The sequence below is a fragment of the Zootermopsis nevadensis genome, unplaced genomic scaffold, assembly GCF_977971745.1.
Source record: "Zootermopsis nevadensis isolate Lab colony 2312 unplaced genomic scaffold, Znev_1.0 Znev_ptg000028l, whole genome shotgun sequence".
Taxonomy (NCBI): Eukaryota; Metazoa; Arthropoda; class Insecta; order Blattodea; family Termopsidae; genus Zootermopsis; species Zootermopsis nevadensis.
Genome location: NW_028259160.1, coordinates 211087 through 224310, shown reverse-complemented (window position 1 = coordinate 224310; position 13224 = coordinate 211087). Strand labels below are relative to the sequence as shown.

The 13224-nt window shown below is 40.5% G+C and overlaps 1 protein-coding gene across 2 annotated transcripts in view; it reads left to right on the top strand.

The window, feature by feature from the left end:
* The window catches only part of LOC110834099 (CD151 antigen), a 29689-nt gene extending 16926 nt beyond the window's left edge, over positions 1-12763 (top strand). For both annotated transcript variants that reach the window (XM_022072929.2, XM_022072938.2), the window contains exons 2-6: positions 685-801; positions 4630-4821; positions 9739-9912; positions 10782-10937; positions 12173-12763. In XM_022072929.2, the coding sequence (XP_021928621.1) occupies positions 715-801; positions 4630-4821; positions 9739-9912; positions 10782-10937; positions 12173-12316 (753 nt within the window). In that variant the 5' untranslated portion in view covers positions 685-714 and the 3' untranslated portion in view covers positions 12317-12763. The remainder of the gene's footprint in view (positions 1-684; positions 802-4629; positions 4822-9738; positions 9913-10781; positions 10938-12172) is intronic.
* The last annotated feature ends 461 nt before the right edge of the window (positions 12764-13224 follow it).

The window sequence follows — 13224 nt, the reverse complement described above, 5'->3', positions numbered from 1 at the left end:
TGGAGATAATCTGAACAAATATTATACTCACACGTCAATCCGGTAAACCTTTCAGGAACATAAAAAGACAAAATTTATTGCCTTGGAGCAAACAGTAATAACAAATAGATTTCTTCGCCATTTGTACTCTTTATCACGTATTATATGGTTCATCAAATTAAGGGGGATGACACGGACATGGCATGTAGCACGCAGTGGGACAAGGAAAAATGCATTCAGAATTGTTGTTGGTAACCCTGAATGAAAGACCACGTGGAAAATGGTGGCGTGTATGTGGACAATTTTGCAATAGATTTTAAAGAAATGGAATTGGAGGTTTTGGACTGGATGTGTCTAGCCCAGGATAGGTACCGATGGCGGGCTCTTGTGGACACGGCAATGAACATTCGGGAACTTTTTGGAATGGCTTAGCGACTATCATCTTCTCAAGAAGGACTCCGCTCCATGAAGTTCATTAGTATTTCATGTTTCTCGTCGAGCTTGGTGCATCGTTGGATGCTGGGGTTCGCAAAGACAGCCACGTCCCGTCCTGAGTTATCCGAGTATGATAATTCTTGGTGGAGACGAAAGATTTATATTCGTAGTACACGATGTAAATATTTGTTTTAAATTATAATCGTCTTTCTCTCCACTAGCAGAAAGGTTCAGTGTAGACCTCATTTACACTTCAACGCTTTGTTGCAGGTCGACCATGTTTGAACGGTAGAGCACAAGATGGCGACTAGGAAATCACGTGACTCGGACTGTAACAGTGTCAGCTTCCTCAAGTATGTGTTGCATATCTTCAACGTGGTGTTTCTGGTGAGTATATGCTGCCTCCATCTTCACCCATTTCACACGAAGCCCTTGTCCTACTCGTTTGGCGAATCGGCGTTGTCCGGGATTGAGATACGGGACTCCGTCGTAGAAAGTCAAAGCGATATTTATTTATGGGCAAACTGTGTAATTTTGTAAAGTATTGTTCGAAAGTTGAGGTTTAAAGTAAAATATCGACTGAAAGTTTTAAAATAAAATTTCAGCCAAAATATATGGCTAACTGATAATCCTCTCATAGTACTACACAACTTATCTACAATCATTATTTTGTCAGGTTGTGTTTTACCTCACAAATTTTTTGATTCATTATTAAATTTTAAATTCACGTTTTGATTCCATAACGCTGTCCAAGGGCAATGTCATAAACAATAAAATACGAGGAATTCAAAACGACGTAAATTCGCAATTTAACAGTAACAGCGCGAGCGAGAGAGACCGAGACCTTGGGTTGCGTGCAGTTTGTGAGACGGCGAGGGGGTGAGAGACGCAGAAAGTAGCAATGAATCGCGGGATCACAGTCGAGCTGAATGTTTGCGTGTGTTGAATAAAAGAAACCAAGTTGGTCGTACATACATATATATACGCAAAAGCCAAATCGTCTTTAGCGTTTTAAACCGTAGTGGTATTTTTCGTGTGCTACAACAGCGTGTTTGGCAGACCGCTTATAATCGAATTTCCCACGTTCGGAGAACAAATGTTCGCATTTAATTTCATCCATCAGCAGAGAGACTTCAGTTTGTTTCATACCGTATTTGCGCAATACGTAACCCAGTTTATTAAATTCTGCGCATATTTACAGTTAAGTGTGACGATATCACAGGATATTTTTCTTTTCGGCGATAATTCTACACACCAAATCTAGAGTCTAAAGGGACGATGAGCTGTTTAAGCCAAACATCTCGTTCGTATCGTGTAATACGCTGCCTGTAATCGAGGCCTAATTTGACGAACTTTAAATGTGGTCGTGATGAACATTCAGGTCATTAGTTTGCCTGACTTCTGTTTTCGGTAAGGTAAATTTTTAATCCTGAGCAATGAAGTGAGAGTGGAGTGGGTGTCGTATATTTCTCTTTTGAAACAGAGTTGCTGTTGGTTGTTGAACTGGATGATGTATTCGCCTGCAGTGATTCACAGTCGCAACTGTTAACACATTATGTAAATTAAACCGCAATTTGATAAATGAGTGTTTACGGTCCACCAATATTTGATTTGTAGGATTTGAGGTTTTCACGGCGGTGAGTCTGAAGATCGCTGTCTTCTGGGTTGTTGAACCGTGCACCAGAGACTACACGCCACAACCCAGAAGACAGCCACCTTCACTATTTAATTTGGTTCTGAAGCAAATAACTTCGTTCTGCGCTCGTATAGAAAAAATAAAGAAGGTTTTATTTGGTTGTTAACGACGGCTGGAGAAAGTATCACTCAGAGTTGCAAATATTTTCTCATTGAAATTAATCCATGTCAGGTAGAATTGTTTCCGTCTCGTGATATTTCCGATTCACGGACATCAGTGTGGGTTGTGGGAGAAATTCATGGGGTTAAGGGCGTATCTTGGCCAACACCTCGGTCTCCTGGGTCTCAACGCGTATTTTATTTTATTTCGGGAATGCAGACCCGCCCTTTAGCTGGACCCACCCTTCTACTGCAGAATACATTCAACGCAGAACGTTTTCCATCGCTGTTGTCAGGCTACAGAAGTTGAACAGTGATCGGCAGCAGATCATAATGGTCGTGGCCTGTTTTAAGATAATATATCGACATTACCAAAAGGAATGTAAGTATAGATTTTGATTAGGCATGTATGATTATGGGCGTCACTGTTAGGTCTTGTAGGAAGTATCATATTTTTTCGTATACAGTTGTGTCCAGGCCATTTGGGCGTATTACTAATGATTCTACCGAAAATGTCATAGTCGATTGAAATCAGTCTTTTACGTGTTGTGACAACAATAATATAAGCCTGATTACGAGGTCTGAATTTGTTAAGTAATTAATAATAATAATTGGAATGAAATATATCTTTCAACTTTGTACGTAGGCCCTACGTGGCAAGAAAGAAATAGGTTATGTAAGTCGAGAGCAGTATTAATGCTTAACATTAAAACCGGTACGTAAACTTCAATAAAATATGCCCAGAAATATTTAATACATACACAACTGTTGACTACATTTTATATAACTGATAACGCATGTTGTTAATCAACTTTGTCTTTCGTGAATGTGTTGCGCAGGCGCCATATCTTCTGGCAAATAGGGATTTGGAAACCATTACGTGAAGAGTGATCTTCCACTGTTGAACTTGCTTCTCTGGCACTTCTATTAAAGAAACAAGCAACTCATATTGACGGTTCACATTACGTGATACTGCAGTAAGACAAAGACAGGTGGGATTTATAGTCATCGTGAGTCTTAGACTGAAATAAGACGAGGCCGAGCAAACAACCTGATAGTTCACCTCCTGGCCGCTGTTAACCGCGCTGCAGGCGAACGTACTTTGTTTTACAAAGAAGCCACTGTTCTACTTGTCTTTGTTCACGTACTAAATGCTTGAAATAAAGAATAAAGCTACGGAAGAAGGAAAGCAAAGGAGAAAATTAATTTTGAAAATAACATTTGTTGCTACTTCCTTTTACAAAAAGCAATTCTACCTTGTTTAAGTGCATGTGCACCCGATTAATAACTTCTGCAACAGTAGGGTTTGAGGTTTTCAAGGCGGTGAGTCTGAAGATGACTGTCTATTGGGTTGTTGCGCCGTGTAGTCTGGTAGAAGTAAACCGACGTTTCAGAGGTCCTTGCAACATCCATCATCAGACTACACAGAGCAACAAACCAGAAGACGGCCATCTTAAAATTCTGAAACAGTCTACAGATGTTCAGGAGACTCAGTATGAATGTCACACCTCTTTAAGAGGTCCATGCATCTTAATTTCGTATCATCAGTGATGTGGGGTCGTGTTTAGAAAAAGGAAATAACATGGCGTCAACCATTACACTCGAATTTGTTACAGCATAACCTCAATAATTCCAGAAGTTGCAAATTTATAAAGAGTGGAAATCTATAACGTACTAGTGGAAATTCCACACAGATATGGACAACGAATTTGAATACGTCAAATTTCCTTCAACGCGATGATTCTATTATACACGTCAAAATAATTGCGAACAGTTATTTGCGGAACGCGGAAAAATTCTATTATACGCGATCTGCCAAACACGCTTTCGCGTATGAATTTGGTTTCTTTTGTTCAGCATGTGTAACGATGTAAATATATATTCGGCGATTTCTTCCTCCCGCGTCTCTCACCCCCTCTCCGTCTCACAAACTGCACGCAACCCAAGGTCTCGGTCTCTCTCGCTTGCGTAGTTTTGTTTTCCTCGTATGTTATTGTTTATGACATTGCCCTTGGGCAGCATTATGGAATCAAAACGTAGACGTAAAAGTGACAATGAAACAAAGAAAATTCGTAGCGTTATGACACTAGATGGGAAAATAAGGTTTCTGTGTACGATGCGCAATTAGTGTAGTAGCTTTTGACCTGATATTTCATTGATATATGATTTTAAAGTATAACTTTCCGTCGAAATTATACTTTAATACTTAACTTTTCCATTACACTTTATCATCTCACAGAGCTTGTTCATTAACAAATATAATTACAGCCAACGTGGTTTAACATACCAATAAACGAGGGTGCAGTGTAACAATTTAATTACAACTCAGGCCGAAATAAAACATACTAGAAGTTACGTGCTGTGTTGGAAGTGCGTTTTGCTAATAACGGCCCTGTTTTGAAAGGCTGTGTTCCATTTCAGTTGTCCGGAATCGGAGTGCTCGGTGTCGGAATCTGGACCGTGGCGGAGAAACAGCACTACGTTGCTTTGCTTACGAATGCCACGTACGAGCTGGCCGCATGGGTGCTGATAGTCACAGGCTGCCTGGTGTTCGTCGTCACGGTGATTGGATGCCTCGGGGTGCTTCGAAACAACCGTTTCTTTATTCTGGTGGTGAGTGGTGATGGCTGAAAGGTTTTGTAGTTTCATCTCAATACATCTGCGTGTATTTAAAAAGGTAGAAACTGAGATTCATACTTAAACGTCTCACACACTCATGCAAGTTCTTGCATACTCCTAAAACAGTGTGTGAGCTGACACTCAACTGTCACTTGCCGGCAACCGGCAGGAAGTACGAGACCCAGCCGCCAAAGCGCTACAAGACTTTCATGATAGAGTCAAGTATCGCTCTATAAAACCTATAAAATGAATTTATAAGTGCAGAAAATGACGTCCCTGTACGCGCACACTCTACACCAATTACGTAGTTTGAAATTTACAGCTTTGTCGTTTTAACTGATGGCGGTTTCGAGATTCCAGGCCCTTGTACAAGGCGTCTCAGTGATTTCTGTGGTGTTAAAACCTAGCCCCTATTCCATCTAGAGTTTTTCCTCACAACAATTAACTTTTATGCGAAATGTAAGTCGATTTGGCGGCGTCCAGTTCCGGTCTGTAGACCAGTGGTATTCAACCTGGGGTACGCGAAGAGATCTTAGGGGGTACGTGAAATTAAAAAAAATTATGATAAACACTGAATAATCAGTAATGTAATTTATTTAATTTATTTTAGATGCAGATTATATACTATGTATAACTTGAATTATACACCAACAACTTTGGGGGTACAAAGTTGAAGAGAAATTATATCTGGGGGTACGCGAACGAAAAAGGTCGAATACCACTGGCGTAGATGATTGGCCACTCTTAAGTCCGGCTGTCACTGAAATAACTTTGATAATAATAATGGTAATTTGGTTACTGTTGTGAGTTGAAACCAGAAAACTCATGTTTGACTATGCGGATATAGAAGCACGGAACTGAATAGCTTTCAGGTTTGGTTGTGTGTTCTTCCAGAATGAGTGTGGCGTCCAGCGCACGCGACATAATAGGGGTACAGCGCCGGTCCAAACTGTTTGCAACCCTGAAGACTTAGTGTCGCTGTTAAAAGAGATTGCTGTAGTGCTTTTGCCGACATAACCTCACGCAACGATTACTTGAAGGCTCCCGTTTTCCGAGATAGGCATTTGTTTTCGATTTTGACTCATTAAATATTGAAGAATGTCATAATTTCGATGTTCGCTATTTTGAAGTTAATTTCGGCTGTCTTACGATGTTTATAATATGTGTATAATTAATATGGAAATTTTCTGTGTTCTCTTCTGAACTTCGTGGAGTCACCGCTGCTGGTTCACATTCCTTCCGACAATATTCGTATGTTCCTTCGGTAACCCGATGTAGAGAGACGCGAGAGCCGTCTAGTGCCAGAACACGGATCTTCTTTAGACAATGTTGTTTCCTGCGAGTGAAAGGACAGGTAAAGAGAGTAGCTGTGCGAGTTGCCATGGAAAGAGGTTACTGACGCCACGACAACTGTCTGACCCTTTCAACCTGTTGCAATTTTACAGTTCAGTATTGCCCCGGTCCTCATTAGCGTATGCCAATGCATCTCAGTGACCGTGACTTTGGAATCTAGGCAGGTTGTTCACCCCAATCAACGCTTTGAAGCCGAGTGGTAACTAAATCTCCCACCTGATTCAACAATTAGTAACTCTTCAGTTTCTGTTTGTGTTCCGCACAATAAGCAGCGGCTATTTTCTTAAGCGGCACTAACCAGTTTTTATTTGTAATTGTGAAATGTTGTTTTTTAAGCACCGTTGAATTACTAAATGTTATTTAAACGAGATTAAGTTTCATATGGTTTTTGCGCCGTGGACCATGTTGCCTCCATCTTCAGACTTGAACCGAACGTAGTGATCGAATGGTAAACACTCCTTATTCGCGAGGTCCCGGGTACACTGACTTTGTTTTCGTGGTTTATCTCAGTACCTCCAGGCAGATGCCATTCGATGTTGTATAGTCTGAGATGCAGTAAATGCGTCGTTAAATAACTATAAATGAATAAATAAACTTATGTGATAAATGCCCGAGTCACTTTACAACAGGCGGTCTATTAGTTCGTCATGGCGGCGACCCCTTTTTTTGGAACTCAAGAGGGTTTTAAATTTAGTCTGTTACGTCCTCTCAAAACCAGAAGGCAGCAGTGAGGAGCTTTCAGGTCCAACACTTTTACGACTGACGGTCATTCAGTCTTCCTGTCTTGGTGTCGAGCCCCTGTTAGGGCGATCTGACGAGAGGGCACCTCTGTCCTCTGTTATATATCTCTGTCTTTGTTGAGTTTAAAGTTAATTTATGAATTGCGACTGCAGTCCCATTGTTTAAGTTGTGAATGTGTATTTCCTTCCGTAGAGGAACCTCCAAAATAATATTTCATATCCCGAGAAACCTCTACTATGAAAACGTTTACAGGCTAGAAAAGTTGAAAGCGGGGAACGCGCAATTCAGTTACTGCTAAATTACTGTCACTTAACTTATTTGTAAAGAGCTGCTGTATAAGTCAGCTTGCATTGTATAAAAATAAAGCATTTTCCTGTCTTCTTTTGTATTGTACAATGTTTTTTAAATATCAAAATAAAGCTTACTTAAACACCAAGATAAAAGTTTACATCCAAAGTAAATATGAGGTTTACTTTCAGTGTGTCCACAGCATTTCGAGGGACATTTGGATATTTCGTGGTGTTACAAAATGTTTATTAACTTATTCCACGATTTCTGACGACGTATTGCAAAACCCTGGTTGAGGAACCCTGATACATACGGTTTCAAGGTCAGACAAGGACTGGGGTGACCCACCCATCGGGCTCCTTTGGTGGTCGCCAGGTCACCTGAAACACATTAACCCAGTTTACTGAGGAATGACGCACTCGTGGAAACAAAACAAAAGCGCAACCTACTTCGAGCAACCAACGGTACGGGGAAAAAGGAAACCACGCGCAAGGTCGGGCGCTCTCTCTGCGGAATTGTCTGATGCAGAAACATTTTTGCAGTTCTGTAAATGCAGAAGCGCCTCGCACTGATGATGTATAAAACACCAGTATTTCACTGCAGAATGACCCAATGCATTAGTAACGTAGGTGCATTCTTACTTCAGAAATGCCAACACAGAAAAAAAATATATAAATCTTACCGCAGAACTGCCTCGTTTTGGAACAAACACGTATAAAAACTGAGACAGAATCGTAACAGAATGTTTCGTTTGTCAGATAAATGTAGTAATGGTATGCTGTCCTAATCAGGATATCATGTCATATCCAAGTTTTTGCTGCAGAAGCTGAACATTCTTACCAAGAATAGAATGCAGCCTGCCAAGTCTGATTTCACTCACGAACGATCTTAATGTAAAAACGGGGTGGAGAATTAGCCACGTGACTGACAAAGAACTAATATATTTATATGCTGTACTGTACCAACACTGCGCTGTGTCATCGTCGTCTGATAACGTGTGTTATGTCAAATGAATGGTGCGGATAAATAGATTCATAAAATGTATAACAAATATGATGAAATGGTCTGTAAAATCCAATTGCCAATACACGGCAAAGAAATTAAGATTTGATCGTCGTACTATTTCTTGTGAATGTGTGGCGGTCTCCCTCGAATCGTGTGGTGGGCGGTGGGTGATTTATCTTTGTTGGGCGAGACAGAGAATACAGAGAGGGAATCGCGCAGTCTAACAGATCAGTTCAAGATGGCGCAATGCGTTCACTCACTGTCCGAAAGTTTCCATGTAATGGACGCTATGGCAGCAGGCATAACTGTGGGCAAAGTATTTGGCGAGTGAGCGACCCTTACGGGCAGCTCGTAATGGTCGCGGTGGAAGTCTTGTCCAACGCTTTGATTAAAATATTTATCCCAAGTTTCAATTCTGGACAGCAGTTTTAAAGTCGTGCAGTCGAGTCCACAGTCAAATGCGTTTTAAATTACTTGTAGGACAATTAAAAAATTTCCTAGAAATGTGACGTCGCCCACACGCGGAGTTGTTTGCCGATTACAGAAAACCCAACATGATTCGGGTTTGTCCTTACGTGCGCCAGAAGGAATCCAAGATTCGGCCGACCGATCTTGGTGTCACGTAACTTTGTGTTTAGGCGACAATTGATTTCGAGATCTCTTACTACTAGACGCGCAATGTATGAATGAGAGTATTAAATTTAATGAAAATCCGTTCGGCCGTTTTGGACTTGTGACATGCATACAGGCGGATTGACGAAGCAATTTTAATAGGCTGTCCCCAGTGATATGAACGGATCACTTAAAAAACAACACTGCAAATTCACACAAAAATTACCTGACTTGTCCGGTGTCCGCAAAGTTTGAAATGAGTCTTCGTTCTTACATACGAAGAATAACCAATGTAATTCACACGGAAATCAGATCCTACATCGCAACCAGAACTACGAGAGTTCTTAATATTATACAGGCCCAAGTTGTGAGATTTTTCTAAAATAGTATAATTAATCCAGTCTACATTACGTACAACAATTTCACTTTGCATCTTGTTATTTAGTTCACTTTCGAAGGCATGTTTTGGGTTGTAAGCCCATCTCCAGATCGTAATTTCCTTTTCCCGTATCACAACACCGTTAAACACTTGATTCTGATTGTCTAAAATAGATGATAAAAACATTTAACATATGTTACGTCAATTAACTGTTGTTGAGTATAAAAGTGTGACAAAATTAATTCAAAATTAAAGAATAAAACAGTTAGGAATGCTTGAAATTAAACACCAATACAAAGCGTCTCTGATTAAAACCAATAAATAATGTTATTGAAGATTTCTGTCTTCTGGGTTGTTGCGCTGTGTAGTATAATCGATGTTTACCAACGTTTCAGAGGTTGAAACTAAATGTAACCTCTTTGTAGGGTTTCTCTGTGTCAGGCGGAATGGTTTACCGCCATCACTCAGTTGGCACGGCCTAACCTAAGGGGGTGAAATGGAATTAAAGTATGGTTGGTTTTGTGCTGTTCCAGTACACGTTTGCGCTGCTGCTCATCTTCCTTCTGGAGGCAATGGTTGGCATAATGTCATTCCTGTACGAGCCACACGTTGAGGAGGAATTGCGCCTGAACCTGAACAACACGTTCGTAGAAAACTACAAGCTGGACGATAAGAAGACTAGTGCCATAGATCAGATGCAGATTGAGGTATCGTCCTCACACACTGACTACCTGGTATTGAAGATGGCCGTCTTCTGGTTTGTTGCGTTGTGTAGTCTGATGATGGAGGCAGCAAGGACCTCTGAAACGACTCTAAACTTCTACCAGACTACATGGCGCAAGAACCCAGAAGACAGCCATCTTCAGACTCACCACCGCGGAAACCTCAAATCCTACATTATCAAGTCTCATGTACCACGGAGGAAGGTCAAATTTGACCCTCTGTCTAAGCACCATGTGAGGGCAGGTGAGTGGAGGCAGAGCTCCAAGTAATATGACGTCTGCCTTAGGTGGAGGTCAGTTTCACGCTCTTGCCACTGTCAGGAAAGAGCTCCTGGTTCCATTTGACGGTAGTTTGGACAGACCAAGGGACCAGGGTACTCCTGCCAGAAACTGAACCCTATCACTCCAGCCTCTAGGTAGACAACTTACCACTTGAACTGTCTGATTTAAACTTCTCTGTTCATTTCATTGGAGTCGAATACCACGTTTAAGAATTGGTATTTTGTAGGGTCTGAATCAGGAGTCGACAGCCTTTTTGTTACTGTGAGCTGCCACCAAATATTCTCAGGGTTACCAATTAACACGCACGTACGTAGGTTGTGAAATCTTTCGGTAGGCAATCGCTTCGTCAAGATGTTCGAAAATGTAGTAAAATTAAAAGTAAATCTGTCGCGCTATATGCCACGTAGGCGCTGCAGGGGTAGCTCCTACTCATTGTTAACCTCGGCACTAGATGCGGGCGAGCGGCCAGTGTCTTGACCCCCAGAAATGTTGCACATTCAGAGACAGAAGAATATATCTCGAAATGTATTTGACATAATTGATGTGTGGTTTGCCTCTTGTTCTGTCTACAGTACAAATGCTGTGGTGCAAACCTGTTTGAAGACTGGCAGTACAGTTATTGGCAAAAAGAAAACCTGTCTGAGGGGCTGAAGGTTCCGAACTCATGCTGCAAGACCATCACTCCACATTGTGGGAAAAGTGACCATCCGAGCAATATACACTACACGGTGAGTTCACAGTTTCAGCTGTAAGATGCATGTACCTTTAAAACAAGCTTTATGCATCCAGGTCAGGCATTATTACACAAAAGCAGTGATGTACGTTAATTTTGTTAATGTAATTTAACAGCCGGTCACAGTGGCCGCGCGGTCTGAGGCGTGAGCCTTGTTTTCTGGGACCTGGGTTTGAATCCCACTCAAGGCATGGATGTTTGTTCGCGTCTTTCTGTGTTGTGCTGTCCTGTGTACAGGTAGAGGCCTTGCGACGGGCTGATCCCTCGTCCAAGGAGTCCTACCGAATGTCTAAATAGACCACGCAAACCTCCAAAAAGAGAGGAAAAAGCAGGACAAATGCTAAAGAAAAAGAAGAAGAAGATTAATGTAATTTAACAAATATGTTCATAATTACATGGAAAGAACAGAAATTCAGAGCCTTGTCCCTAGACCACAAGGTCTTCTCCCTCCTGTCAATGCAAGAACTTGTGATGCTCAGCTTTAGAATCAGTAATGGAAATTATGAATTAATAACTATACAACTTAGTGATGTATCTTTGTGCACTGTTTCCATACAGTATAATCTCCTGTACCTGAAACTTCTATACATAACCTCAAAGTTTTCCATCTTCACAATGTTAAGAATTTTAACATACAAACGACATTTTATGCAGTTCTTGTATGCATATTTATGATAGATTTGTGCACTATAATTCACTGCAGTTAACGCAGTAATTCATCTGTTCCCTACATCAAACAGAACAGACTGTGTGCCTTCACTGTATTGTTACTTTGCATCCTGCAAGGAAAAATCCAAAAGTAAGGCGTGTAAGGACACTGTGACACATCATAACATTATTTTTCAACATAATCATCACTTGCTCAGAAGGGAAACTAGTGCATTGAAGTCCTTGTCAAATGCCTGAAACCATGTTTTTACTGCAGCAATATTATCACAGTTCACAAATACTGCCACAGTAAATTCCTTCTGAGGGCCCACAGGTATGGCGTTACATTGTCATTGACCATTTTACATCTTTCCTGTTCCCTTTTAACAAATAGCTTCTCCTCAGTTCGTTCATTGTGCCACTTCGTATTCTCTTAACAACTGGCAGTAAAATTCATGTATACTATGGTATGTCCATTTGTATCTTTCTTTTGAAATAACCCTAATACAAACAAGTGGTCTTAACAAATGTTGGACCATTCAAAAGCTGACAGATGGCTATAATTGTGTTTGTTCTGCCCAGGGATGCAGACACAGGCTGGCAGGTGAGATTAGGGATCATCTCATCATCTTGAGTGCTGTCGGGCTTGGTATCTGCGTGCTGCAGATCTTCGGAATGATCTTTTCATGTTGCCTGTACATCAAGCTGAAGGACATGTCTGACTAAAATTTGCATGACTGTATATATGTAGATATGCCATAGACTACTTGTTCAAAAAAATAGGTGGGTTCCAAGATAAGGTAATTTTGGAATCCCATTCATGGTTATGGTAATTGTATATATAAAGCTGTGTGTATTTATTGATGTTACATAAAATGACCCTCTGCAATCCATGGCACAATGTATTCTAGTACCACACTAATCTATGCAGTAAGATTAATATGTAAATATTTATGTGACTATTGTATTAAATGATTCCAGTTGAAAATGTGCTTTGCATTTTTTACACATCAACTGTTTTAAATTTTAAAAGCTTGTTTAAATATAACGTCATTAGTATCTGCAGTTTTTGAGGGGAGATCTGAATATAAAATGTTATCATATATGTCTCTAGTAACAACTGAAAGGTTCAAACACAACTGAAATAAAAGCCTCTATCTTGTGTCAGTTTAATTGAGTTTGTTTCTACACAGCATATTTTGTGCAATAATTTTATTAATATCCTATCCCCTCTTTGATCATTCACATTGCTAGATTTCAATAGCTCCCTCCCCCCTCCCAAAGTCACACTTAAAGCAACATGTCTGTTCTGTTACATCTAACCCAACAATTTGAGAGTTTCTCTCACAGGCGACACTCGAACAGTGTGTCTGTGCCCTTTCATAATGGTTTCATTCTCGAGTAAACTTGTGAAGGAAATTTATATACACCCGTGTACAGCTTGCAAGACAAAGTAATGACATTCATAATAGAAATTAAATTAGGGATTACTATGTTTTTACATTTTCGACTTTGCATCCACTCTGCCATCTGGTGAGGGAAGTATGAACTTGGTGTGTTTGAACATTATGCTGGCGTATATTTAAAACATAATGTAATTTTTAATGTGATGTTACGATAACGTCATTCACTGA